Source organism: Symphodus melops, assembly GCF_947650265.1.
Source record: "Symphodus melops genome assembly, chromosome: 8".
NCBI classification, from domain to species: Eukaryota; Metazoa; Chordata; class Actinopteri; order Labriformes; family Labridae; genus Symphodus; species Symphodus melops.
In genome coordinates, this window is record NC_136698.1 from 21104485 (window position 1) to 21128952 (window position 24468).

Genomic DNA, 24468 nt, shown 5'->3' on the forward strand with positions numbered 1-24468 from the left:
AACGTCTGGAATGACGACTGTGTATGACCATTGCAAAAAAAAAGTGATACAAAAACTGTACTTTTTTGTCAAACCAGCCCATTTGGGAAGGTCAGATCGGGATAAGGATGTTGGACAGCAATGTTTCTGAACTCTGCTTCCATCTTCTTAAAACACAGATTTTACTGGTTTCTCTTCTCCAATAGGAATGTGCGTAAGATGGCGCTGAGACAGTCTGATTCATCAAGTCCAGAGTCTGGCTTCAGAAGATCCAATCCCAGCCCTAATATGAGACAGAAGAGAGGTAAGAGATTTTTTTGTTGGACTCACTTCAACCACAGACAAAGTATTTTTTTAATCTTTTTCTATTTGTCCTCAATTACCAAACTTTTCCAAGTGCTCTTTGGACAAAGTGAAAAGTGAAATGGACTGTGAACACTTTACGTTGCACATGGGAACCAGTGTTGAGTTTGTTGAGGTAACAAAAAAAGTAATAAAAAAGCCAGGTTAGACAGTACACACACACACACACACACACACACACACACACACACACACACACGCACACACTCACACACACACACACAAAGCTCAAAGACACTTATCAAACCTTTGCACTCACAGTCAGGCCAACAGCATGCAGGGATGCAAGGCAGCCTGGAAACACACAAACACACACAGATACAAGTAGAACACACAAGCACACACAATCAGTTGTCAACCCCAGTTGAGGAGAGGATAACAGTTACGATTTCACGCTTGTGAGGAAGCCCTCTGTGTTATTTTCCAGTGAGTGAAAATATCAACAGTCTATCTGTGGCAGTTGTGTTGACCAGAGTGTGTGCTTGTGTGAATGTGTGTGTGTCAGTGTTGGTCTAGTGTGACAAAGATGAAGTCATGGCAACAAGAGAAGCCTCCTCTAAAACTCATTTCCAAGGAACCACTTCTTCTCTGAACTTCCCTCTTTCATCTCTCCCTCCTTTGTCACATCCTTCCCTCCTTTCCTTTTGTCTATTTTTTCCTTCCTAGCTTTCTTTGCCAACTTTTTCTTTTCCAGCTCGTTGCCTCAACTCCATACACAAGAAGGTCACAAACTATACTTTAGTTCGCTTATCTTGCAAACTTGCATCTTCATGTCCTCCTTTAATTTTACTTCACATTTCTTTGAGTAAAGCATAATGTCCTCCACTATTTCCAGATTATTTACAAATCCAACTAACTGAATGTTAATTTACTCCCAAAGTCATTGTGAAAGTGTCAAAATAGATGCATGTACATTCTTTTAAACCTACAACATATCTGAAACATTTAGAAAGTATTTCCATAACACTGAAGGTATGAACAGCTGCCCAGCATTTGATCATAAATTCCCACACAATCTTCATCATCAGTTAACACAAGTGTGCAGATATTTCTCACATGCTTTCCTACATGATAAGAGGGGGGAGACAGGTAAAAGGTCATGCCTGCTGTTGCCATGGTGATTTGAGTGACTGTCTCTTTGTGCAGTTAAAATCAGATTAAGGAAAGTCTGGTGGTCCAGGAATCGATTGTGTCTCTGCTCACACTGTGTGAGTGTCTGCAATCGTACGACCAAAATATGAAACAGGAAATAATGCGACTGATCAGGAGCAGCTGATCGAACGGCGATAGGCCGTCGTGCCTTAGTGTACACTGCATGACGGACACCAGGCAATGAGAGGTATGAGCTGTTAGCATTTGGCCTGAATGTTTTCTCTTAAGAAGCACGCAGTAGCTGTAAGCATTTTTTTAAGTACATACATTTTTTTTGTGCATTTGAGATGAGATGAGATGAGATTCAACTTTATTGTCATTACACATATACAAGTATAGTGCAACGAAATGAGGTTTGGCATCTCACCAGAAGTGCAAATAAGCAGAAAGTGCAAGAGTTCGTGCTAAATATGTACAGTGATTATAACATTTACAGATGTGGTTAAAGAAAAGTGAATTATTAAGTATATATGGCTGGATGGATTATTGGGATGCTATAAATATAAATAAATGCTATAAATATAAGTGTATACAGAGGATTAAATATACAGGTTAAGGTGCAGAGAAAATGAATATACTAGTTTACAGGTAATATACAGAATATGTACAAATTATACAGATCAATAACTTACAGTGGTGATATGGACATACTATAATACAATAATGTGTGTGTGACCAGGAGTGGTGGGGGGATGAAGGATGTGAGGTGATATGCAGGGGAGGGGGAGGGGGGGGGGGGGGGGGGTCAGGAGGGGGCGGAGTTTGAGAGAGAGACAGAGTTCAGAGTTCGGGGGGTAGAGTTCAGTAGAGAGACAGCTCTGGGGAAAAAGCTGTTCCTCAGTCTGCTGGTTCTGGTCCGGAGGCTTCTGAAGCGCCTACCGGAGGGCAGGAGGGTAAACAGTCTGTGGGCAGGGTGGGAGGAGTCTTTAAGGATGCCGTGAGCTCGCCGCAGACAGCGTTTCCTCTGGACATCCTCAATGGCAGGAAGTAGACACCTTGTGATGCGCTGGGCTGTTTTAACCACCCGCTGTAGCGCCTTACGGTCCGTGACAGAGCAGTTTCCGTACCAGACTGTGACACTGCTGGTTAGGATGCTCTCAATCACACAGCGGTAGAAGTTCCTCAGTACAGCTGAAGACAGGTGGTGTCTCTTCAGTGTCCTCAGGAAAAAGAGGCGTTGATGAGCCTTCTTGACCAGACTGGAGGTGTTTGTGGACCATTATTAAACATTCAGATCCAGATCTCCTTTTGGTTGGTTTTACACAAAACACACACTCATAACAAATTCATACGCACACTCCTCCAATTCCCACTGCTAGTCCAGAGGTAAAGGTTAGGAGTAGTTGACAGCAGCTGTTGTTCTTGGTCTCACTCTTTTAATGGCTGTCTGGCTGCTATTATAGACCCAGTCGTCCAAACCCATACCTGTCTCCTCAAATCCACTCACACTTTCTTTTCTCTCTCTGTCCTCCACCTTCCTCTCTTACTCCGTTTATCTCCACTCCCCCTCTCTGCTCTCCTTCCTCTTCTCTTCTTCTTCTTCTCTCTCTCTCTCTCTCCACGTTTCCCCTGTCCTGAGTTCTCTTTTTAAACACACTCTCTCTCTCTCTCTCTTCGCTCCTTAGTTTTTCTTATCGACCCATCTCCTCTCCTTCTGCTCACTCCTTTCTGAATCCTTACTCCTCTCCCTTTGCCTTATCTCTCTTCTCTCGCTGTTTGCTTCCCTGCATGATGTGTTACTGGTTAAAAATTATAGCGCTGTTTGCGTTTAGCTCAATGCTGTGAATTTTCTCACCCCCCCACCCCTCCCACACACACACACACACACACACCTTCCACAAACACACACACTGAGCAGACAGAAAACACATCACATCTCAGCAGTGATCAGCTGCTTCCCACTGAAGAGTTACACACATACAGTACGTGCATTCTTGATGTGTGGGAATTCGTCTGATTATTCAAGGGTAGCTAGTTTGTCCCAGGCATGTGACACTGTGGTGTTAACTTTCTGCTTGAAAAAAAAGGGCTTTTAGACTCCCGCTGTGGGTAGCTTTGCATAAGTTTAAACGTAGACTAGTTTGAACGTAAGTTCTAACTCACGAAGGAGTTTATGCTGTATCTTAAATTTAGGTGTTGCCCCAGCTGACTTAGCTCCAACGTAGGTCTAAATTATAACTTAAATCTTATACCTAGCTCCTAGGTGTAAAGTCCGCCGTAAAATCTGGTGGTCATGGTGCATTGTTTTGAGAGGTGGGATAATTTAGAGGATGAGGAGGATCGGAGGGTTTTAACGGCTGTTTTGCGTCGGCAAAGAGAACTATGCGACAGGTTATGTCCACTATTAGGGCTACTATTGTTTACAAGCAGTTTTAGAAGATTTTCTAACAAGTGATTAAAATGTCACAGTTTAAAAGTGTCTGCATTATTTGGTGTCTGTAATATGGTTACAGTTTACTCATTGATTTGACTTCGGTGTGTTGCAGTTAACGGTTTTGCCACTCGATGTCACTGTTATTATATTAAACTAGCTTTAGATAGGCTAATGGTTATGTGATTAATTAATCAACATGATGATTTTTCACATTTTACATTTTCGTTGATGTTTCTGAAGAGTGTATCCACAGTAGCGGTAGTAATGTAAAACTTTTTTCCAGACGTCAGCCAGCTTGTTGCGTTCAGGCTCTATAGGCAGTATTGTAGCAAGTGCTGCGTTAAAAAAAGTTCATCACTGATTGGCTGCAGACGTCAAACGTCATATCTGTGACAATGTTTTTGGTTAGTTTGGACGTTATGCTCTAACTAGCTAAGACGTAACTTACATCTCTGTGGTGCAACCAAATAATGACATAACTGTTTTTGTTCCTCCCTTTTGTGTGTTTTCTCTTCATATTTCTGCCTAAGTTGTCAGTGTTTCCTGTTTTATTTTAAAGTTCTTGCCCCTGTAGTTCATCTTTTGTGTCACTTCCTTCTTTTGTATGTTTCTCTCGAAGTGTTTTTATCTTCCTCGTCAGCCCTTCATATGTCATCGTCTCGGTGTCGCTCATGGTGTTTTATGGTCTTACCTACCACAACTTACCTCGTGTTTCCTCCTTTTTTTCTGACTGTTTTGGTGTCTCCTTGTGTGTTATTTGGTTGGACTTTGTACCTTGAAAGAAGCAATCCTTTGTTTCTTTCTTTTTGTTCTATGGGTCCTTGTCTTTGTTTTTGACTAACTGTGATGGGTCAGGGGTACCTTAAACAAATGTCACAACATCATCACCCAAGTGCACGTGCATGATTTCAAAAAGCAGCTTTAAAACACAGACACCGCGAGGCACACTCTTCTTTCTCTTTTCACAATGATTCTGAAACTTTCTGATAAATGATCGCAATATATAGAACACCTCAGAAAAACCCAAAAGGTATCCTCCTCCTTTTCTTTTCCTGCTGCACTAACTCCTGCTCCGTCTTGCTTCCTACTCAGCTGATGCTTCAGCCAGCCAATCAGGCCACTCGGCTGCTAACGCTAGGAAACGCTTCACCTTGCAGGGACTTTCTAACAGGAGGTCTCTTCCAGCAGGTAACAGCACCATGCGAAACCCTGAGTGCTCTTCGTAACAATCATCTTTGTCGACACCTTGTCCATCATTATTTTAATCACAATCCCCATAAACCCCAGCAGCTTCTTTCTTGCCTCCATCCTTCCTTGTTCCATCTTCTTTCTCTGTGAAATGACTGCTGTCCACTCTTTATTCTTTCTCACTTATTAATGTCTGTTAGTGTGCATCTCATTGTTGCCGGGCAGATTTCTCTGCATCCCATCATGTATGATTTCTCAGCCTAATAAAGGTCAAGTCTCCCTCTACTCCTCATCCTCTGCTTTTATCTCTTCTTGTAAGTATCGCTTCCCTGATAAAAACACAGGAACTGTGATTCAGGAAAGAGAGGGTTTTTATTGAAGACAGGAAGAGAACCAGCTAGAGTCCTAACAAAGTAGAGCGTCTAAACACTGCTCGAAATGTCACCTTCTGATATTCAGGCCTTCTTGACATTTGGAAGAGCATTTACATTTTTTGCAGGAGGGCCGGGTGTTGATTTCAGGTGCTGCTTGCCATGTAGTAGCTTTTCAGCCACTTTTCAATGCAGCGCATACTCCTAATGAGACATATAAGTGAGGGTGGATGTGTGGGCGGAGAATGGGATGGCATGTCATTGAGTCAGTTTTCCACTGGAGCAAAGCTCTCCATAAAACCCCTGCAGTAATCCGAATGTAAAGGAACTTCAAGTGGTACAAGAAAACATGTTCAATGTGTTGCCTTTCTTCAAAGCAAAAAGATTTCTGAACTTATAGTGAAGTTTATTAGTATAGAATACTCTTCTCTCTAATCATTTCTTTAAGTATAACAACAGAACCATGCCATGAACACTTTGTTGATCTGAGTTAAGAAAAAGAGGAAGACATGCCATGTAACCTTTAATGGTCACAAATTACACAAAACGCACTTCACCGTATTTCTCTAACAGTAACATTTGTCCCTAGTCTGTCTACAAACCCCCCAATAATGAGAAAAGTCCACCCTACCCATCTTTTGCTTGCTCCACTTTTCAGAAAATGTGTGCTCAAACAGGCCGTTTGGAGATTTTTCTTTACCCTTCATGACATCACAAAGGGCAGTAACCCCTCCCTCAGGTGGGTGACACTCCCACAGCCAGGTGTTTTTTTTTCTGCCCTGGGAGTCTGCCTTCTCATCGTAAACAATAGGACATGGAGCGAGAAAGTTACCCAAGCCCTTCCAGAGAGGGGCGTGGTCAGACAGCTCATTTACATTTAAAGCTACAGACACGGGCACAGAAACAGCCTGTTCTGAGCAGGGCTGAAGTTGAGAAGTTTATAGACATGATCAGTTACAGAATAAGAGTTGATCTAGAAAAAGAAACTACACACACGTTTCTGTGGAGCGCTGAGACTTATTTACAGTGGCTGGAAGGACGAGGATATGTGAATATGCATGTATACTGTTGTCTATGTGCTGTATGTACAAATGGGGGAAAAAAAATGCCTAGCCCAAAATGTGTGGACATTCTTCCTTCCTAAAGTTGTGGACTTCGACCTAGCTCTCGACTAGCCTTACTAAAGCACTGACCCTTTTCCCATCCTTCACTTCTTGGATTAGCTGGAGCACCATCTGTGAGCCCGGCCTTATCATCCAAAATAAGTGTTCAACCCATCGAAAGCCCTTCAGACTGCATGGGAGTAAATCCCTGAAGCCACAAGCCAGGTTCCCAAATCTAGTGAAAAATCTGAAGCTGAAGCAGTTATTGTAACAGATTGATGTGATCCCCAGCTGAGCAACATGTTCAATGTATCCTTGAGCCACACACTTAACCCAGCATTGCTCACGCTGCTTCAGTGGCTGTGTATGAATGGATTTGTTACTTCTGATGGATGATACTACATAGCAGCCTCTGCCATCAGTGTGAAAGTGTAGTTGTAACATGCTGTGTAAAAGAGTAGTCAGAAGACTAGAAAAGCACTTTACAAACTCAAGTCCATTTGAAATGTTATCATTTAAAGCAACTATATGTAGGATTTTAGTTGTTTTAGTTGATGTGCTTTGGTGCCGATCAGTGGTCTTATGAATAGTGGTGCCTCCCCCTCATAGATAATGAGTATGTGCGTTCAGCTGTGACCATGACGACTATAGGCCATGGCTAAATGGCTAAATTGGAGCGGCTAATTTATTGCATGCTGGTTTACAAGGTTTGTAAGTTATAATGTGATACAGCTTATTTAAAGATGGACACAGAAAGAGACAACTTTTGATGTAGCTTCATCGCTACCTGTCTGCCTTTTTTCAGTCTATTAGATGAGTCGAAGAAAGAACGCTGTTGCACGAGAAGAAAAAAAACGGAAGCGCCACTTCTGTTTTGGTTCTACGAATAAAAGACCAAGGGCTGACCTAACCAGTGCCCTTTTCATCTTTTTTATCAGACATTGTTCTTTATTAGAAGTACCTATTGTGTTAGCCTAGGCAATTGTATCAAACAGTACTGCTGCAACACTGCATAGTGAACTATAGAGTTGTAAAGCCATATGCACTTAAATAAATAAATGGTAAATGGTGAATGGACTTGAGCTCATATAGCGCTTTTCTAGTCTTTCTGACTGCTCAAAGCGCTATTCATACCCAAAGACACATCAGACATGGTGATCAAAACCCTTGACCTTCCAGTTAAAAGACGACAACTCTTTCAACTGAGCCATAGCCGCCCACTTAGTCCTAATAGCAGATGGCTGGGGACAAGACAGAGACGCTATTCTCCTCCGTTGCAAGTAATTTTACTATTAAATAGACTTTAATGCTCCAATTTATAGTGGAAAAGTTACATATTGTTGTTTAAATGACGGCTCCATGAACCTGAGCTACTTACGTTACATGTTTACGAAAATATATATCAACCTTCAGCTGTAAGAGTCTAAAGAAGAAACTCTACTTGGCTCATTACTTTCATTCATTCTTAACAATAACCCTGAAATAAAGCTCCATCTATCAAGATCAATGTAGTTTTAGTTGGTCTCCATACTGTGAGTATAACTGCCAAATATACTTGCAGTTTCTTAGTAAATGAACACTGTACCCACTGCCCCCAGCACTGTGCTGTCTGCTGCATGAGATGGAAATCAATGCAATGAGTCGATGGCAGGTGCTCTTCAGCAGAGCAGACTCACCGTTAACAAGAACGTTCCCTCTCAATCTCCTTTGTTCTCACGTCCGCTCAATAAAACCAAAGTGTTATATCTCTGCGGAGAGGACTGAAACCCTAGGATGACTCTGTCTGTGACCTGAATGCACCCTGACGCACACAGCATGACACAGCATTCTGACTACACAGTGAGTCGGCAGCCAGAGTTCAAACGGCAGGTTCAAAACATGATTGACCCCAGTCATCCTCATGGCAGTCACTAAGTGTGCACATCATTTTAAAAAGGAAACGTCCTTTAGAATAAGCTGTTCCACAGTGGTGTTGCAATGATGTTGCATCAGTAAAGAGACATCCTGAAGAGTCACATTTATTTAATTAGTGATGGCTGACAGCTATTTATCTGACGCCTCTTACTCTGGCCTGACTTTGAATATCTAACGGGACTCATCCTTTTGACGTCAGTGAACTGCACAGAAAACTGTTTTTGAACTATTTCTTTTTTTTCCAGTCAAGAAATTATCAGAATTTTAATTCTTTCCGTATTCATTAAAGTGAAAGTAAGTAAGTGCAAACTGTGGATTATACAGCTCAACTGCAAGACACGACATGACAAAGACATGCTGCGGAATTGTTTTCAGCCCATTCCGTCTTCTTCCTTCCATCGCTTGTTCTGTTGTTATCCTTCTTTGTGTGTCTTATGGAGCATTCTGCACATTCCTCCATTCAGCTCAGCTTCTTAATTTCCTCTCCCTTTTTCTCTCCCTGTTTTCCATTCTGCTCCTTCTGCCTCTCCTTAACCTCCTGATCTCATATCGTGAACCTTTTCCTCTTCCTGATGCCTATATAGAACCTGCTGCTAAGGAGACCGTGCCCTCCCGCCGCTTCTCTCTTACCTCCTCTCTTGCCTCATCATCCTCCTCCTCTTTTGCAGCGAGACGCACAAAAGGTACCTGATTTAAAGTCCTCCATCATTCTGCTTCATGGCTCAACACAACGCAAAATACTGTACACATTTGATTTCAACACGAGCAAGGAAGACAAATTTCAAGTGAAGAGATAAGAAAACAATATGGATTTTGTAGCTCAGTACATTCCAGGATCAGTCATGACTAAAACACACACTCAAATTAATTCTGCAATGAGAATGTTGTTCACATGTTCAAAGAGAGAAAGCAACAAAAAAGATATTTCCTCATTACCTTCTGCCCATTTGCTGCTTCCTTGAAATGTATGAGATGCATAGAGAAAGTGAAGCCTGTGCCGAGCATGACAACAATGTTAAAGGGAAAAAAAAGAGGCTGCAAATGAGTAGAAACACATTCTTTTCATAAAGCGACAATATGGAAATCAGAATTTTGATAAGCTGACATTTGGAGCGTAGGGTGACATTCAAAGTGGAGGTAGAAGTACAATTTGCTCGCAGGAATACAGATGAGAAGTTCATGTTCAAACCAAGCAGACGCAGCAGAGGGATTAAAAACACCAGAGGAGAGCTACTGAAGTTTTCTCATGAAACACTTCCTCTCCGCCTGTTCTCGGATTTTATTGTATTTCATTTGTCCTGCATGCTGCCGACACTTCTCCAATATCGTCCGAGCGATGAAAGTGCTGCAGGTCACATTGGCTGCAAAGTATCTGCAGAGTTGGGAAAGTAGTTGTAGCGTTTTGGCCTCTGATTGGATCAATAGTATCCACGTAGTTTACAGCAAGAAATCGTAAACGTCAAGGTTAGGATAGAAACATACGAAATTGAACTTCTGTACCTGTGCTTTGTGTCTGCCAGTGTAATCAAATGTCAGAGAGATATTTGGGCTTGTCTTTTCAGCCCCCCCTTCAGAATGCTTTTTATACATGATTAATTCCTATCAGAATTAGTCTTCCAGCCACTATCATTCAAAGTCATAACAGAAAGTACCACGTAAAACGTTTTATTTGTTTTTACAGCAATCAATTCAGAACTTCTTTTTTAATATAAATTGTGTTCAAGGGAATCAGGAGTGTTTAAATCAAGAGACACTCATGGGCATGATTTCATACAGTTTAACCAGACCATATACACAGCAAACATGTTCTCCTCATTTCAAAACATTCACTCATTTTGGCCACCAGCTTACAACATGGATATCATGCTGCTTTACTAACAGCATGAGTCAAACTATGAACACTTCAGAGTATAGAAAGCAGGCAGCGTCACTTCTTTATTCTATCTGTGAAATATTGTAACTAGAGGAGAATCAGGGTTTGAAGAGGGGGCAATTAAAAATGAGGGTGTCTTCTAACACTCATGATGGTGATTAATTAAGCAACAGGAATGAATATTCAAAAAGGTTTTAAATCCCTCATCCAAATGGTTGAAGAGCGAAGATGTGTGTGTGCTGTTCCATCTTCTCTGTGTACCAAATAAAATAACAAGCTCTCAGGCCTGTATGATCAGAGCCTTTATTTGACCTGCTATTGGTATCTGAAAAGTAGTGGCTGCAAAATATTGTCCAAAGGAGGACTTTGTGTTCATGCTCTTGTTTTTAAAGCGTTTGTTTTTTTTCTAATTAAGCTTCTGGTTATTTATGATTCATTCCTCGGCTAGGTCCACTCTCAGCGAGCATAAAGAGCAAAAGACATGAGATTAAGAGCGATCCAACTCCGTTTGGTTACGAAGGTATTCAGAGGCATGCAAAAGTACTCTATGTTTAGCTTGTGGTGCACAGGCTTGGGGCATGCTGAGCCTTTTATTTTGTTGTTTGGTTCTTTCAATTCATTCTTATATTTGTGGAATATGTGTTGTATGGGTCTCTGTGAGTGTGTTTTTTTTATTTTTGTTTGGCCTTGTCTTGCCTGCTGTGTTGATTCCAGTTGTGATTTGTGAAGTGCTGAGTTATTTTGAAATGCATGGTCAACATTTGAAATAAGTATGTTTTGTTTTCGTTGTTACGGAGCACCTAAAGAGACATCGGCAGGAACAAATTCTGATTCCTCCTGGTGTGGCAAAACTCATGTGTGCAAGATCACTTGTCTGCAACATCGAGTGAGTGCCGTAGAACTTCCTATTTGGGCTTTTCACACTTGCAAAAAACACCTGGAAAAACTCCTGAAATGTTTTGGATGTCATGTGTGAACGCAAACATCCGATTTTTTTCACTCACATTTAACCTGGTGTTTCTTCCTGCCAGCCCCCTCGTATTTTTTATGAATAATTTTCCTCAAGCCATTAGGTCGGTGGTGACATTTTTACACCATGTCTTGAGACTTTCAGGAGCAGCCATCCTGAAATGATCTCAACATTTTCAGGTGTGTATATATGAACATGGCAAAACATTTCTTGCAGGAAGTAGTAAAATGCGCACTCATGTGCACAAAACCCTTTTTTGTGAGCAACAGATGTGTGCATCTGAAACTTTTTATTTCTGCCCTTGTCCTCTTAGAAGCTCTGTGAGTGTTCAATAGCGGTGAGGGATTTCTGGGATTTACAGTCATTGTCTACTTGTTGGAAAACTGCATGAGGAGAGTGGAAATGCACCTGGATGAATTGGCTCGTGTTTATGTTTCACAATGTTGTGTGGACAACTATGATTGAAAGGGTTGTGTAAAGCATTTGACCTCCCTCCAGATACTTTGCGTGGTGCTATGGCTGCAGTCAAGAAACGTCAGAGCATAACTAGCAGCACTGCTGCTGCTGCTGCGGTCACCTCAACTGTTCCTAGATCCACCTCCCAACCAGGTAACTGCACGGCTGGGCTCAACCTATAAGGCGTTTTTGTAAGTGTCTCCTCAGTGGATTTCACATTTGTTTATGTGTTGAAGCAGTGTGGAGAAAGTTCATTTTCTTTCAGTTCATTGTTTGGCTTCAGGCAGTTTCCTTTCATATTGTCCTGTTTTTATTTCTCCCAAAGTGTGTGATGTGAAACTTCATCTTCTTTCTACAGCATATACCTTTCATCCTTCGATTGGTCTGTATGAAAATGCTCTGATTATGATCCTCGATGCATTCCAAATCGGAAACTTGTCCTTTCCTTTGAAAGGGACCGATGAAACTGTAACGAACCCGACACCTTTGAATCTTTGTTGCATTCCTGAAAATGTTAAGTGGATGAAGGGAGTAAAAATGAAAGAAACCCAGAAGATGATCTGAAGCTTGGCTCAGGTATCCTCCCCAGTTTTTAATTCTGGTAGCATCACACACACGAGCAGAATCTTAACAGATATTCTTCTTTATAATCTCAAGCATGAACATACAGCAAGATATGAAAATCGCGGCACACATATGACAAGGTTTTTACTAAGATTATCGCCTCACCTCACATGACATCACGCAAACAACAGAACCAGCTGTTAAAAAAATAACAATGAAGAATACTTTGGTGTCGAGGAAAATTACTCCTGCAGGACAGCAGAGACACAAACTGGCTGCCTTGATCCTTTTTTCTGCTCTTTATACTCAGTTTGCTCGATCTCCAGCTGCAGTGAAGAGCTCAAGGAAGGGAGAGAGAGAGAGCTTGTGAGAGGAGGGAAAGAAAAAAAATAAGACAACACAACAAACTCATGAACACTACATCCCGTGACAATCTTTAAAAAGCCTTTTTGAACCCAGGCCATCGCTCTTAAATCCCATGTATGAGGGTGCCGCCTCTGCCTGTGATGCTGAGAGGAGGTTTCATCAGGAGGAGACGTGTGATGAGTTCATTTGTTTTGCAGGCTGGATCAGAACCTTCTTGGAACAGAACACAAAATAGAAACAAAGCTATCGAACATAATCCAACTGCTGCGGGAGATTTGGATGATTTATTGTCTGAAAAATGCTCAGTTATCAGCATCTGATTGATATATGCTATGATTGTTCTGTGTGCTTTCAGCATGAGAGAAGCTTGGAGGCCTTGAATTTGTGCAAATATTCAGATGACTTCACATTGCTTCCCTATCAGTGAGCGGTGACATCACCTGCCAAGTGGAGCAGTCACACCCCACCTTGTTTACGAGTGAATAATGTGGATTTGATTCCCCTCAGGCTGGGCACAGCGGCGTCTCCCTTCCATGGACACGGATGACTTTGAGACGATCCCCTCCAGCGCCGAGGAGTCCTCCAACTCTTCTGAAGAGGAGGGAAACAATAAGAATGTAGGTAACATTTCAGATTGCAGCACGCTGTAGTCAGAAAGTGTTTGAGAATGAACCCCAGATACCAGAGGGAGCATCACTTGGCCTTCTTTCTAAACTGTATTTCAAAATTCTAATGCAGAAGAACCCCAAGTGTTAGTCGTTTTATTCTGAATTAAAACAAGACATGAGTTCATTACAGCTCAAAATTGTCAAACCTTGTACCCTGAATGAAAAATGGAGCTCAAGCAGACATGTTCTGGTCCTGCAGGGAGACGTCGGCCTTCTCCATAAATCATCTCATTCTGCAGTCACTCACCGTCCCTCGACAGCTCTCCACTCATCCGTCGTTTCCTCTCCACTCATGCTTCACTTTCACCTCTTTTCAGCTAAATCCCCTTCTGATCCCCCCAGTTAGAAGACCTCTATGCCGCTTAATTATTTCCCATGGACATGTGTCTCATTAGCAGCGGGCACTGACGACTTGACATTTAAGAAACGAGAGAGGAGAGACAAAGGAAAGGGAGGATTATAGCTGCACAGGTCTGCTGGGTATGGCTGCCTTTCCACATCCATTATAACCTGTTGGATATATGGCAGTGAGACAGATGCCAGGTTAAATTATTTGTTATTATACACAGTCATAAAAATGTAAATCCTCTCTGTGGGTACTACTTGCAGACAACAAGGAAATAAACAATTGAGACAACAAACTTTCTCTTTTGTGTGGATGTAATTTTAAAAAAGAATAACTTGTATTTACGTTATTTTTATAGCACCTTTCAAGGAATGAAGAGTCACAAAGTGCTTCGCAAACATATAAAAAAGAAAACAAAAAGACAGATGAAGCTAAAGCAAGTTTAAACAAAGACCCACAAATCTTAGAGCCAGAGCGTTCAAAAGTGTCGGAGCTACGACCTCCAAAGCAAGTATAAGGAAATTTGGCTCCAAGATTAAAAAAAGAGGGCATGATAATGAGGCCACTTGATAGATATTCGAAAAACTCTCAAAAAAAAATAAAAAAATAAAAACCAGCCACTCAGTCCAATGCTAAATCTGAAAAGGACAGATGCCACAGGGTGCAAAAATGTTTCTTTATTACAAAGTCTTTAACCCTGTTCAATTGACGGACTGTTTAGCTTTACTGTAGAATCCTGTTCATCTCTTACAGTCTTGACCCATGTCCAACCTGGAGAAAGTATAACTTAGTAATTTCTCCCTGCAGAGTGACAGCGGGCGCTTCCGGGTGCAGCTGACCTACGAGTCTCGGGAAGCAAAGGACCTCACTCTAGAGACGGGCGACTTGGTCCAGTTTGTAGAGGAGGCAGAGAACGGACACTGGTGAGTTCCAGCTGGCTCCACATTAACGCTGTGGGAAGTCAGTCTGCTTGTTCTTGCCCACCCATTGTTTTCCCTTGTTTGGTCGAAACCCTGACTAAGCACTTTATATTTAAAGCGTCTGGCTCGGTGGGTCTCCATCTGCCAATTCAAACACATCTTGTTCTGAAATAAAGGCGCAAGAACATTAACTTATTCATTTTGTTCCCAGTACAAAACAAGCAGGTGTCTCACAAGTGAGCCTGAAATAAACAGTGTGACATTGCATAATATTTTATTTAGGGCACTCTTGTTAAGTGTCTGAGTCCCTCGGTTCGCTATCAGTAAAGTATCATTACTGTGCACATCCTCTCTCCCCGCTCTTAATTGTGGTGATTTTTCTGTTCTCTTGAGAAGTTTATATCTTTCCCCTTTTTTTGCAGAAGACTTCACTGATAAAGCACATTTTCTGTGACAAAGAGAAGAGCATGTTTTACATATATCTCCAGTATTAGCAGAACAGCACTTTACCATTTAAAGAACTCTGAACCTTCAGATAAGAGAAGAGGGTACTTTATTGAATCCCAGATGGGAGTTTCAGGTGTCCAGCAGCACAAAGAAAAGTAGCTGTAGGTAATATAAAATAAACGTGGAAACAGAATAGATAAGATTAACACAAATAAAATAGGAGAGCTTTACACTGAAAACACGCACATGCACAAACAGGTGGACATACCCTAATGGAGAGATGTCAGAGTTGCCCACAGCGAGCGCTCCTGAACTGTTGGGGTTCTGTGCGTTGCTCAAGGCCACATTGGCATGCTCAGGAAGTGACCTGGCACCTCCACAGCTACCAGAGCAATTTCCCGACTTGATCTGCATCGGGACTTGAACCGGCAACCCTCCAGTTCCCAGCTTTAGTATGTACAGACAGCAGCCCCACATCTGGCTGACGATGGGCCGTAAATTCTGGTCCCCAGAATATACTGTAGATCATCTCGGGTGAATCACAAGACTGAAATACTCTTATTAGGTTGATGTGAGAAATTACATTTCCCCTTCTGACTTTGTCACATCAGGCAACATCTGTCAGGCTTATTTATAGGCATGCATATTTTAAAGTCCCGCCACCACAGAAAAAAACTGGCCCTTGTACAAATGTAGTTAATGACCCCTGACAGTATGATATGAGGAATAAAGTATAGTATAGTTTTACAAGATATAAAACCATCAACTGACTGCTCTTAACGTCAAGGTGAAACGAAGGCTGTGCGTTATATAGCGTCATGTTTTACTCCTCTTTTCTTTCTCTTTGTTCATTACATTGAAACACTGACTTATGTTTAGTGTCCGTCCAGCCGAGAATAAATTGCCTCTGTTATTTACAGTGTCATAGAACTCCTCTTGCCTATTTAGTAAGAGACAGAGTAGGGTCATCCCCTTCACCATCCGAGGAATCACAGCATCCTATTGAATAAGGTCAATCAATCATGGTCGGTCAATCAACACTGCTCCACACCACTGTTTCTTATCCCAAAATTCTCTAATAGATCTCACAAAAATTACATGTCGAGCTCGAGCTGTTGCCTCGATTTTGCAGAATTGGTCCTTCAGAATTCTCTCTCCAGAAGATGAAAATTTAAGAAATACAGCAAAGTGGGGAAAAAACACGACTCTTGACCTTGAGAGGGAAGTTTTTAAGCTACAAGTTATCTTTTAATTCAAGACTTTTTACAGTTGAAGGCAAAATCAGTCATTGTTTTTACAAACACCTGTTGCTATTTTTTAAATAGCTGTCTCATGCTGTTCGTTTTTTTTCCAAAATACACCCCACCATAGTACTTTGCCTCCAGCCTGATAGATAACAGCTCCAGCCACCTACAACCCTGAAGAGCACAAATAGAAAATGGATGGATAGACCTTACAATATAATGCATTACAATACAACAACACTATAAACTTCAGCTCCAGACGTTGCGCTGAATCCATCCTGTCTGACATGGTATGAAGACAAACCGAGCAATAAGCCTCAGAAGGCAAAATCGGATGTCGAGCTGTTGTGTTCCATTGTTTTAGATTGTGTTATTGTTTCTAATATTATGTCGTTCTCTATTGCAGGAAGCCTTTTTTTTCACCTCGGCTACTATCTGTAATCATTAGCCGTAGCAGAGACTTCCCTGGTTCTTGAGCTGGGTCCACATTAATCAACCAAGCCTTAAAAAGGAAATGAGAGACGAGTGCTGCCCTGCTCTCTCTCTCCTCTCAGGATTAAAGGCTCAGTGTGGCCCGTTTTGAATTAAAATTTCATTCACTGTTACATTTCCCTGATGAAGCAGTGGGGGATCCAGCAACAGAACGCGTGACTAATGGTCTATTGCCAAATGGCTGAAAACACAATGGCTTCAGATGAATAATAAATATCGGTTTCATTCACTGCGGCAGCCCCACCAAAATCTATCCTTTTGGCAGGCCAGAAAAACAGAAAAAGCCTCTGAAATCCACCGCTGAACACACTGTTGCGGCCTCATGCAAGCTCTCTGCATTTAGAAGTGACTAATACTCAGTCAGATAAAAGCTCCACTTGCTTTGAACATGCTTATTTCTCATCGGCTCATGCATATTTCAGTGCAAAAAAAACAAAAAACATGTCCCTTCTTTCGTCTGAATCTATGTGGGGGGTTTTTTGCAGCCGAAAGGTCTCATTCATTCACACTCGTCTTTCGTCCCTACATAAGCAAAATAGAGACCTTTTATAGTCTCCTTTATTCTTTAGCTTTTATGTTGGATCAGAGTTAATGTGCAACTCCATCTGTCTGCTGCACTCTCACATGCGCTCTATGCATGTGCTTGGGTGTGTGTTCATGTGTCTATGTTTCTATTGGTCCATCCTATTTATGCGTATAAAACAAGTTTGGAGATGTGTTTGAGTGTGCGCCCACGATACTTCCTTTTTCCATCACAAGCTGTTACATGGTTGCTAGCGTTCCCGTCTCAAAAGTTTGTCGCACCTTTCCAGATTTAGGCTTTCATTTCACACCCACAACACACACACACACACACACACACACACACACACACACACACACACACACACACACACACACACACGCACACACTGTTCCTGTCCCAGCTCCTGCAGGCTCGCTGCTGGCACTGTGAGGTATATTTGTATAACGGCTGAGAACACATTAGCACATCCAACCACATCCTGTCAACACAGTATGAGATGAATAAAGAGGGAATTACTTGATTCTGATGTATAAATGAGCCTTAAAGCAACTTCCTACATCCTCAAAGTCGACTTTTTAGCAGGCAAAGGCGTGCTGGTGGCTCAGCTGGGAAGAGAGAGGCTTCTTCAGACAGATTTAGACAAGGTCTTTTTCCTGTCTGGGCCAGTTGCTGTTGCTGCATACAAAGCTAAAGAGACACAATCATACCAGTCGAGGAATAAGGTTTTTATTAGATGATTCAGCAAGTCACAGTTTATATCCTCTACCAATATTCTGTGTACATCAGCACAAATGTGACCTTAAAGGGAGGAGGAATGTCATACTAGTAGAGTTACACTTTTTCTAAGGATGCAATTTTTCTGTTAACCAGTCATTAAACACTTTTGATCAATTTCAATAAAAAGACTCCTGTGTCAAGAGGTGAGAAATAAATGTTAAGCTTTCAGTTCTGTATTGTGTACTGTCTAAAAGCTCAGAGTAGTTTACTTTCTGTTTAAATTCACTGCAGCTTTTATTTTGAAATAAAGCAAAGGCCCTTAGATGGAGGGTTAGAACATTTACTTAAGCACAGAAACCGGAAGTGATTAGGGATCACAGACAGAAGTCAGACCCTTTAAAGTAATGTTAGCAAAGGTCAATGTGAGATATGAGTCATCAGCTGAGCTGTCATCAGCTGAGTTTGTTAAAGTGAGAGTAGACACTGAAAGATGCAGCAGTGTCCTTCTTTTACATGACTACAGGAAAACACGGACGAGGACCTACAGTGAGCCTGAAGGAACAAAATAGCATGAAGATAATCAGGATTTAAAAAAATAAAATAAATGCATTACATTCTGGCTTTTAACTAGTTAATGCTTCTTATATATGAAACTGTTGTGAAATAGTTCATCTGACTTACGTACAATCCTCTGAAGTTAAAACAGACCCTGTCACACCTCTACAAAAACGGTAGTGCTTGGTGTAAATGGATGCTACAGAAACCAAATGCTAATTGATTCACATAATATATGCCACATTTTTTGACTAAAATAAAGGAAAGGTTTCCACAGAACTTGATTTACCTTGCATCTGGAGATGACTTGGCACTGGATGGGGAGAGCTTCTCTGGGTAAATTTGTAAAAATAATTAGTCATTTTTAGTGTTTTCTGATGCTTACTGTCCTTCAATTTCCCTCTGGATAATAAGAGTCCTTTTGGTTTAACAGCTTCTGAAATAAAGCATTAAATTTTGAGAAGCCAAGGAAATGTTTGGACATGAAAATGAAGGTGCTGTTTGCGTTGACTGTCTTCAAATGTATGAGTGAAGACCCTCCCCGACATTGTGTTTTACATTCTAGGCTAGTCAAGAACCTTTTAACAGAAGAGACAGGGCTGGTCCCATCCAGTATACTGCAAACTGCATCTGAAGGAGGTCACTCATTAAGTAACATCTCTGCTATTTCACACTAACCACTGGCAGCACTGCTCTAACACTCTCACTAAACCACCAGCTCCTCCCTCCTCCTGCTTTACTCCAACTTCATCAACTGCTCCCTCGCTCTGTCTCACATGGCGCTTGGGCCAAAAGGGATTGGGTGGGATCGGGCTCGCCGGAGTGAGCTGCTCCTCTGGGAGAGGGAGGGACTGTTGCAAGGGATTGAGGTTGGATGGCAGGATAGAGATGCAGAGCTTCTTTCCTGTAAAGTTGAACAATCAGAGCATGATTCACTGATTGCAGCACATACTCTATGACATTCATCCAGTTATTTCTCTCTCTCTCTCTCTATCTATCTATCTCTCTCTCTCTCTCTCTCTCTCTCTCTCCCTCTCTCTGGGTGGTTTCACATCAGGGACCGGGGCCTGGATCCACCCTAAAGTTTGGTTCATTTGATCATATCACACAAATCCTCCCGTACTGTGCCGAGTCCGTTGAACAGGTAGTCTCAGGTACAATTCATGGTCGGCGGGAGTGAACATAACCCTGTTCAAACAAGGAAGTGGGCGCTATATGCTGCTTCAAAAACATGTATTCGGCCTGTTTCATCTTCCGAGTTGCATGATACCTGTGGAAGTAGGAAGAGGGTCGTTGTTGGCGTCTCAGAACTAACAAAAAACATCCACACATAATCATTATGTATGCAGGATGGACTCGGCCCACGAGTGGTTGCCATGGTTGCTTCTTGGAGGATTTGCAAACCAACGATGTGCGTACTGTTTCGGACCGCGTGCTCTCGGGCATGAAACAATGTTACTAACGTGAACGCAGAACAGCGGGGTGGAGGGGAGGGAGAAATAATCGTGCCTAATGTGAAAACGCCTGCTCTCTTTCTTTCTCCCTTTCTCCCTCTCTTTCCCACTTTTATATTGTTACACGATTTGTCAGTTTGAAAAAGTAAAAACAAAATGTTTAGATTTCACAAACACAAAAAAAGAGCAATTTCAAAAATGTTTTTCTCTTGTTCTATTTTTTTCATTAAGTTTAGTTTGAGGAAAATGAACCTTACACACTTACATCGTCCAAATAGGCTGTACTCTCCCTTCTCTACTTCTATTTGTAGAAAATGACAACTGTCTGGCCATAGACTGGCTGTCACTCTGGTTAATAGACCTGCTCTACATTCATAAGTCTTTAGAAAAGTGAGAGCGAGATAAACAAACACCTTTTAAATCAATCTAAAGCTGACATAGAACAGTGATAGCACAGACTTTGTCGCAGTGCTGATAAGTTTTCTGCCACAAAGTGGTTTTCCTCACAGGACAGTCACTCTAGGACTCTTTGCTCTTTCTGTCTCTCTGTTCTCTCACTTCAATGTCCTCTCTGTCCTCCATCCATCTCTACTCCATCTCCCTCCTTTCATGCTGGCTTGAAGGCTGGTCCCCGAAGTGTTTGTCGTGGCCTTGCTTGTTTCGCTACGGAGCTCAGTCCGCCCCCCCTCTTCAAAACCACTATCACTTCCTTCTCACTCGCCCTTCCCCCTGTTTTTCCCCGTACTTTTATCTTCCTTGTTCTGTTTCTGAGTATTTTATTCTCATACTTGAGGAGGACAGAGCTCTGCGCTCAAGTAGTTGACCTTCAGTCCTTTGGTTAAGTGGAGCCCATTTGCAAAAAAGCCCTCTTCACCTGTCTGTGTTGATTGCCCATGTCTGCCTTCCCTATAATTCTTTATGCACTCTACTGGCTGATATTGTTGCAAAAATTGAACGCCTCACTATTATGTCTTTTTGGTTTATAGTCCTCTTAAATCTGCATAGTTGCTCTTTTATGTTTCATTGGCACTGCAGACCAGGCTGTGCATTCCTCTTCTTAAACACTGTGTTCGAATGCCACAGTTTTTTTTTTTTGTTTTTTTTTTTTGCATTTTTTCCTCATGCACGTTTTGAGCATTATAGAATAAGCTTTTTGAGATTTGTCGTAAAGTTTAATCTGACTTTTAATCTCTCTTGTTTTTGCAGATATCTTCAGCGATCTGTGTACAGCAGCACTCTCTGACTCAGATGGAAATGAAGCCAGCACATGGGGAGATGTGTCCCAGGACAGCAGATGAACTGGAATCACTTCTGTAGTTTGTTCAGAAGGACTATGAACGTTTCTACTGGATTACAAATGTGGCAGATGGCTCGAGCAGTAGTTTTTTGTAATATCCTAAACTGGACATTCAATATCTGTGGCTTTCCATTTTTCTGTGTGGTTTTACATTTTAGACTACAAATATGGCCTCCACTGTATAACGACTGTAGCTTTTTCTACATGACTTATCGAAGCTTCTGGAAAAATCCTGAATCTTCACCTTGAAAGACCACATTGGGAAAGCCATATAAGACTTTCAATTCAAGGAAAAACCAGCTGGCGTCTGTGTATAGCTGAACACTGCATGGATCTAGACACTGAACTCTTTTGTCTGAAGTTGGGGGAATTCACATTATGTACTGTAAAAAAAACGTCTAATTTCTGACTTGGATAACAGCCGGAAAAGAAGTGGGAAATTCAATGAGGCAGCCCTGGCATGTCGCCCTGTTTTGCTGCTAAGCTGTACTCAAGCAAAACTCTTTCAGACCAGGTTCTGCCTCAGCTGCTTCGACTTTTCAGGTTCAGACACTTTACAGTAACTGCAGTCTTCAGGAGAACCTAGAAGTTGTCGTGCTTGCCTTTCCTCATCACTGCTCGAGTATCCGCATAATATCTTCAACATCAGATATATTATCTCGACATGCTGCTCTCCCTTTGTTGCACATTCTCTGTAAAAACTGTTTATTGATACAGATGTTATGCTGTTTAGTCTTTTCTTTCATATATTTCATTCTGGAGTCTTGAAATCTATTGCAATATTTGGTTCAATAATGGTAAATGGTCAATGGACTTGAGCTTGTAAAGCGTTTTCCTAGTCTTCAGACAACTCAAAGTGCTTTTACACCACAGGTCAAACCTACACATTCACACACTGTGAGGCTGCTGATAAGTGACCATCAGAAGTAACTGAACCCATCACACACACATGCACCATTGAAGAAGCAGCTTGGGGTTTGGAGTGTTGTATAAGGACACATCGGACATGTTGCTACAGGCGCTGGGGATCAAACCCCTGGTTTAGAGATGACTCTTCTGAGTCACAGCCACCCGCCCATCATGCTTAGGAAAGGTTGACATCAAGTGAATAAAACATCTTTCACAGCAGAGGGGAGTGGGAGTCAAAGTCTGAATTCCTAAGATTGGGTTTGTCCTGTTAGCTTCCATGAGGCTTTTTTGATACACAGCTGAATTTGGCTCTTTGTCACTAAAGGGAGCCTAACCTAACAGGGAGCTCACAATGAGTTGAAAGTGGGTAAAAGGATCCAGAGAGGTGATTTGACTTGCAGTCATTCGACACTGTGTTCACATAGTGGAATGATTGATGCAGCTTTAAAAAGTTTGCTTTGCCACACTTAAGAGAGTGCAATTCAAAAAGAATTTCCTTTATCAGCTAATGACAGTTAAATTACTTTCCAACAGAAAATGCACCTGAGAAACAAATCAATCATCTTATGGTATCCAGTAATGCACTCACTTTGAATAGCAGATAGAAGATGGCAAATTACTTAAGCACTGCTCAGGCACATCTCTTCTTCTTTTTTTTCTGATTAATGGAGAGATCCTGTCAGTGGTGTTTCAGGAAACAGATACATCTCTCTGACAGTTTGTGCTACTTTGACTCGTCTCTACTTAATGGACACCATCAAGCTTTTAAAGACTTTTCATCCTTTGTTTTTGCTTCATGGCAGCTGCAATCCATACACAGACAGTCCATACTCATTCATTTGTTTTCCGTTTTTTAAAACATGTAAACACTTACTTCACAATAACTCAGATTAAATGCTATTCATGTAATTAGAAACCCTGATGTCAGTTTGCGAAGATGGGCCTTGAAGAATGTGCAGCCTTTACATTATTGCATATTGTGCACTGTTTTTCAAGAGATGATGTTCGTAATATTGAATAAACTGAAAATTGTCATGGCCGCTGGCTTATCTCAACATCCTGACAGCATCAGTCCATGGCTAGCAGTCTCCTCCACACATGCACGATCAGAGACCACATTGATTGTATTCTGGCCTTTAAAGACATTCTCGCTTAATCCAAGCCATAGTTCTGCTTTGCATTATCAGATTCATGGAAGTCCTTTATCCTTCCCCTCTAAAAGAGCTTACATTGTTGTTCATGCTTCTCTTATAAACATCGTTCAAAGTTGTCAACATCACTAATGTAGATCAAGTATGCTGAATTCATTCTTTGTCAGAGATTGTGATGATTATGAGATGTATTTTTGTTCGAAAGTAAACTACAGTATGTTACTGCAAGTGATTTTTCAAGAAAATGCAGTTTTAGGGAAAACAGCTGTACAACTTCATACACTAAATCTTTTACCTATTGGTGGGACCCTGCCAACTCAACACCAACTCAACATTCAGAGAGCCATTAAGTATATTACATTATATATGTAAGTTAACATCAGTATTTGTCTTATTTTGCATTTTTTTTGTCTGTAAACATCCATTTACTGTATGACTGCTGTTGTATTATTTTACTACCACCCCCCCCCACCCCCCCCACACCGATTCATTTTGGAATTGTGTTGCATTTCTACTGAAAGATTGAATCGTATGGATTATGAACTGAGAAATCTGAAACAGCGCCAACATACAGTATATTACACAAATTGATTGTATGTTATGTCAAAGTTAAAAACCCATGTATTTTCTCCAATGACAGATGACTTCAGATTTACTATTTTACTTTATTGTAATGAAAGGAAAAAGGGTTTACTAAATACAAGCCAGAATTTAAGAACATGCAGATATCGAAGACAGATCTTGGACAATAAGTCAGTTGAAGCTCTCTCATCTTGATAGGCAGATGAACAGTAAATGAATGGATGACTTGGATGGATGGGTATATGGTTAACTAATTAATTGCTTGAGTGTATGTATGAACGGATGGATAGACGAATGACTTGCTAGTGTCGTGGAGGGAGGGATGTACTGTTGGATGGTGAAATGGTGGATGTTGTAATCAAGGGATCGATAGATGACTGGATGAGTGTAGCTAGGTAATGGATAGATGGAGTTTTACAATGGATGGATGATTGGTTGAGTGGATGGATGGATGGTGAAATGGTGGATGTTGGAATCAAGCGATGGA

At 41.4% G+C, this 24468-nt stretch overlaps 2 protein-coding genes across 10 annotated transcripts in view; both read left to right on the forward strand.

Moving 5' to 3' along the window:
• The window catches only part of mcf2l2 (MCF.2 cell line derived transforming sequence-like 2), a 121633-nt gene extending 99724 nt beyond the window's left edge, over positions 1 to 21909 (forward strand). For 7 of the 9 annotated variants that reach the window (XM_079351241.1, XM_079351243.1, XM_079351242.1 and 4 more), the window contains exons 27-34: positions 186 to 283; positions 4961 to 5056; positions 9029 to 9127; positions 10766 to 10837; positions 11786 to 11896; positions 13181 to 13290; positions 14495 to 14610; positions 21249 to 21909. In XM_079351241.1, coding sequence (XP_079207367.1) covers positions 186 to 283; positions 4961 to 5056; positions 9029 to 9127; positions 10766 to 10837; positions 11786 to 11896; positions 13181 to 13290; positions 14495 to 14610; position 21249 — 703 coding nt within the window. In that variant the 3' untranslated portion in view covers positions 21250 to 21909. The remainder of the gene's footprint in view (positions 1 to 185; positions 284 to 4960; positions 5057 to 9028; positions 9128 to 10765; positions 10838 to 11785; positions 11897 to 13180; positions 13291 to 14494; positions 14611 to 21248) is intronic. The other 2 variants (XM_079351248.1, XM_079351249.1) reach the window with 1 other exon arrangement.
• Positions 1 to 24468, forward strand: part of ect2 (epithelial cell transforming 2) — a 305416-nt gene that overhangs the window by 223397 nt on the left and 57551 nt on the right. The window lies entirely within an intron of this gene.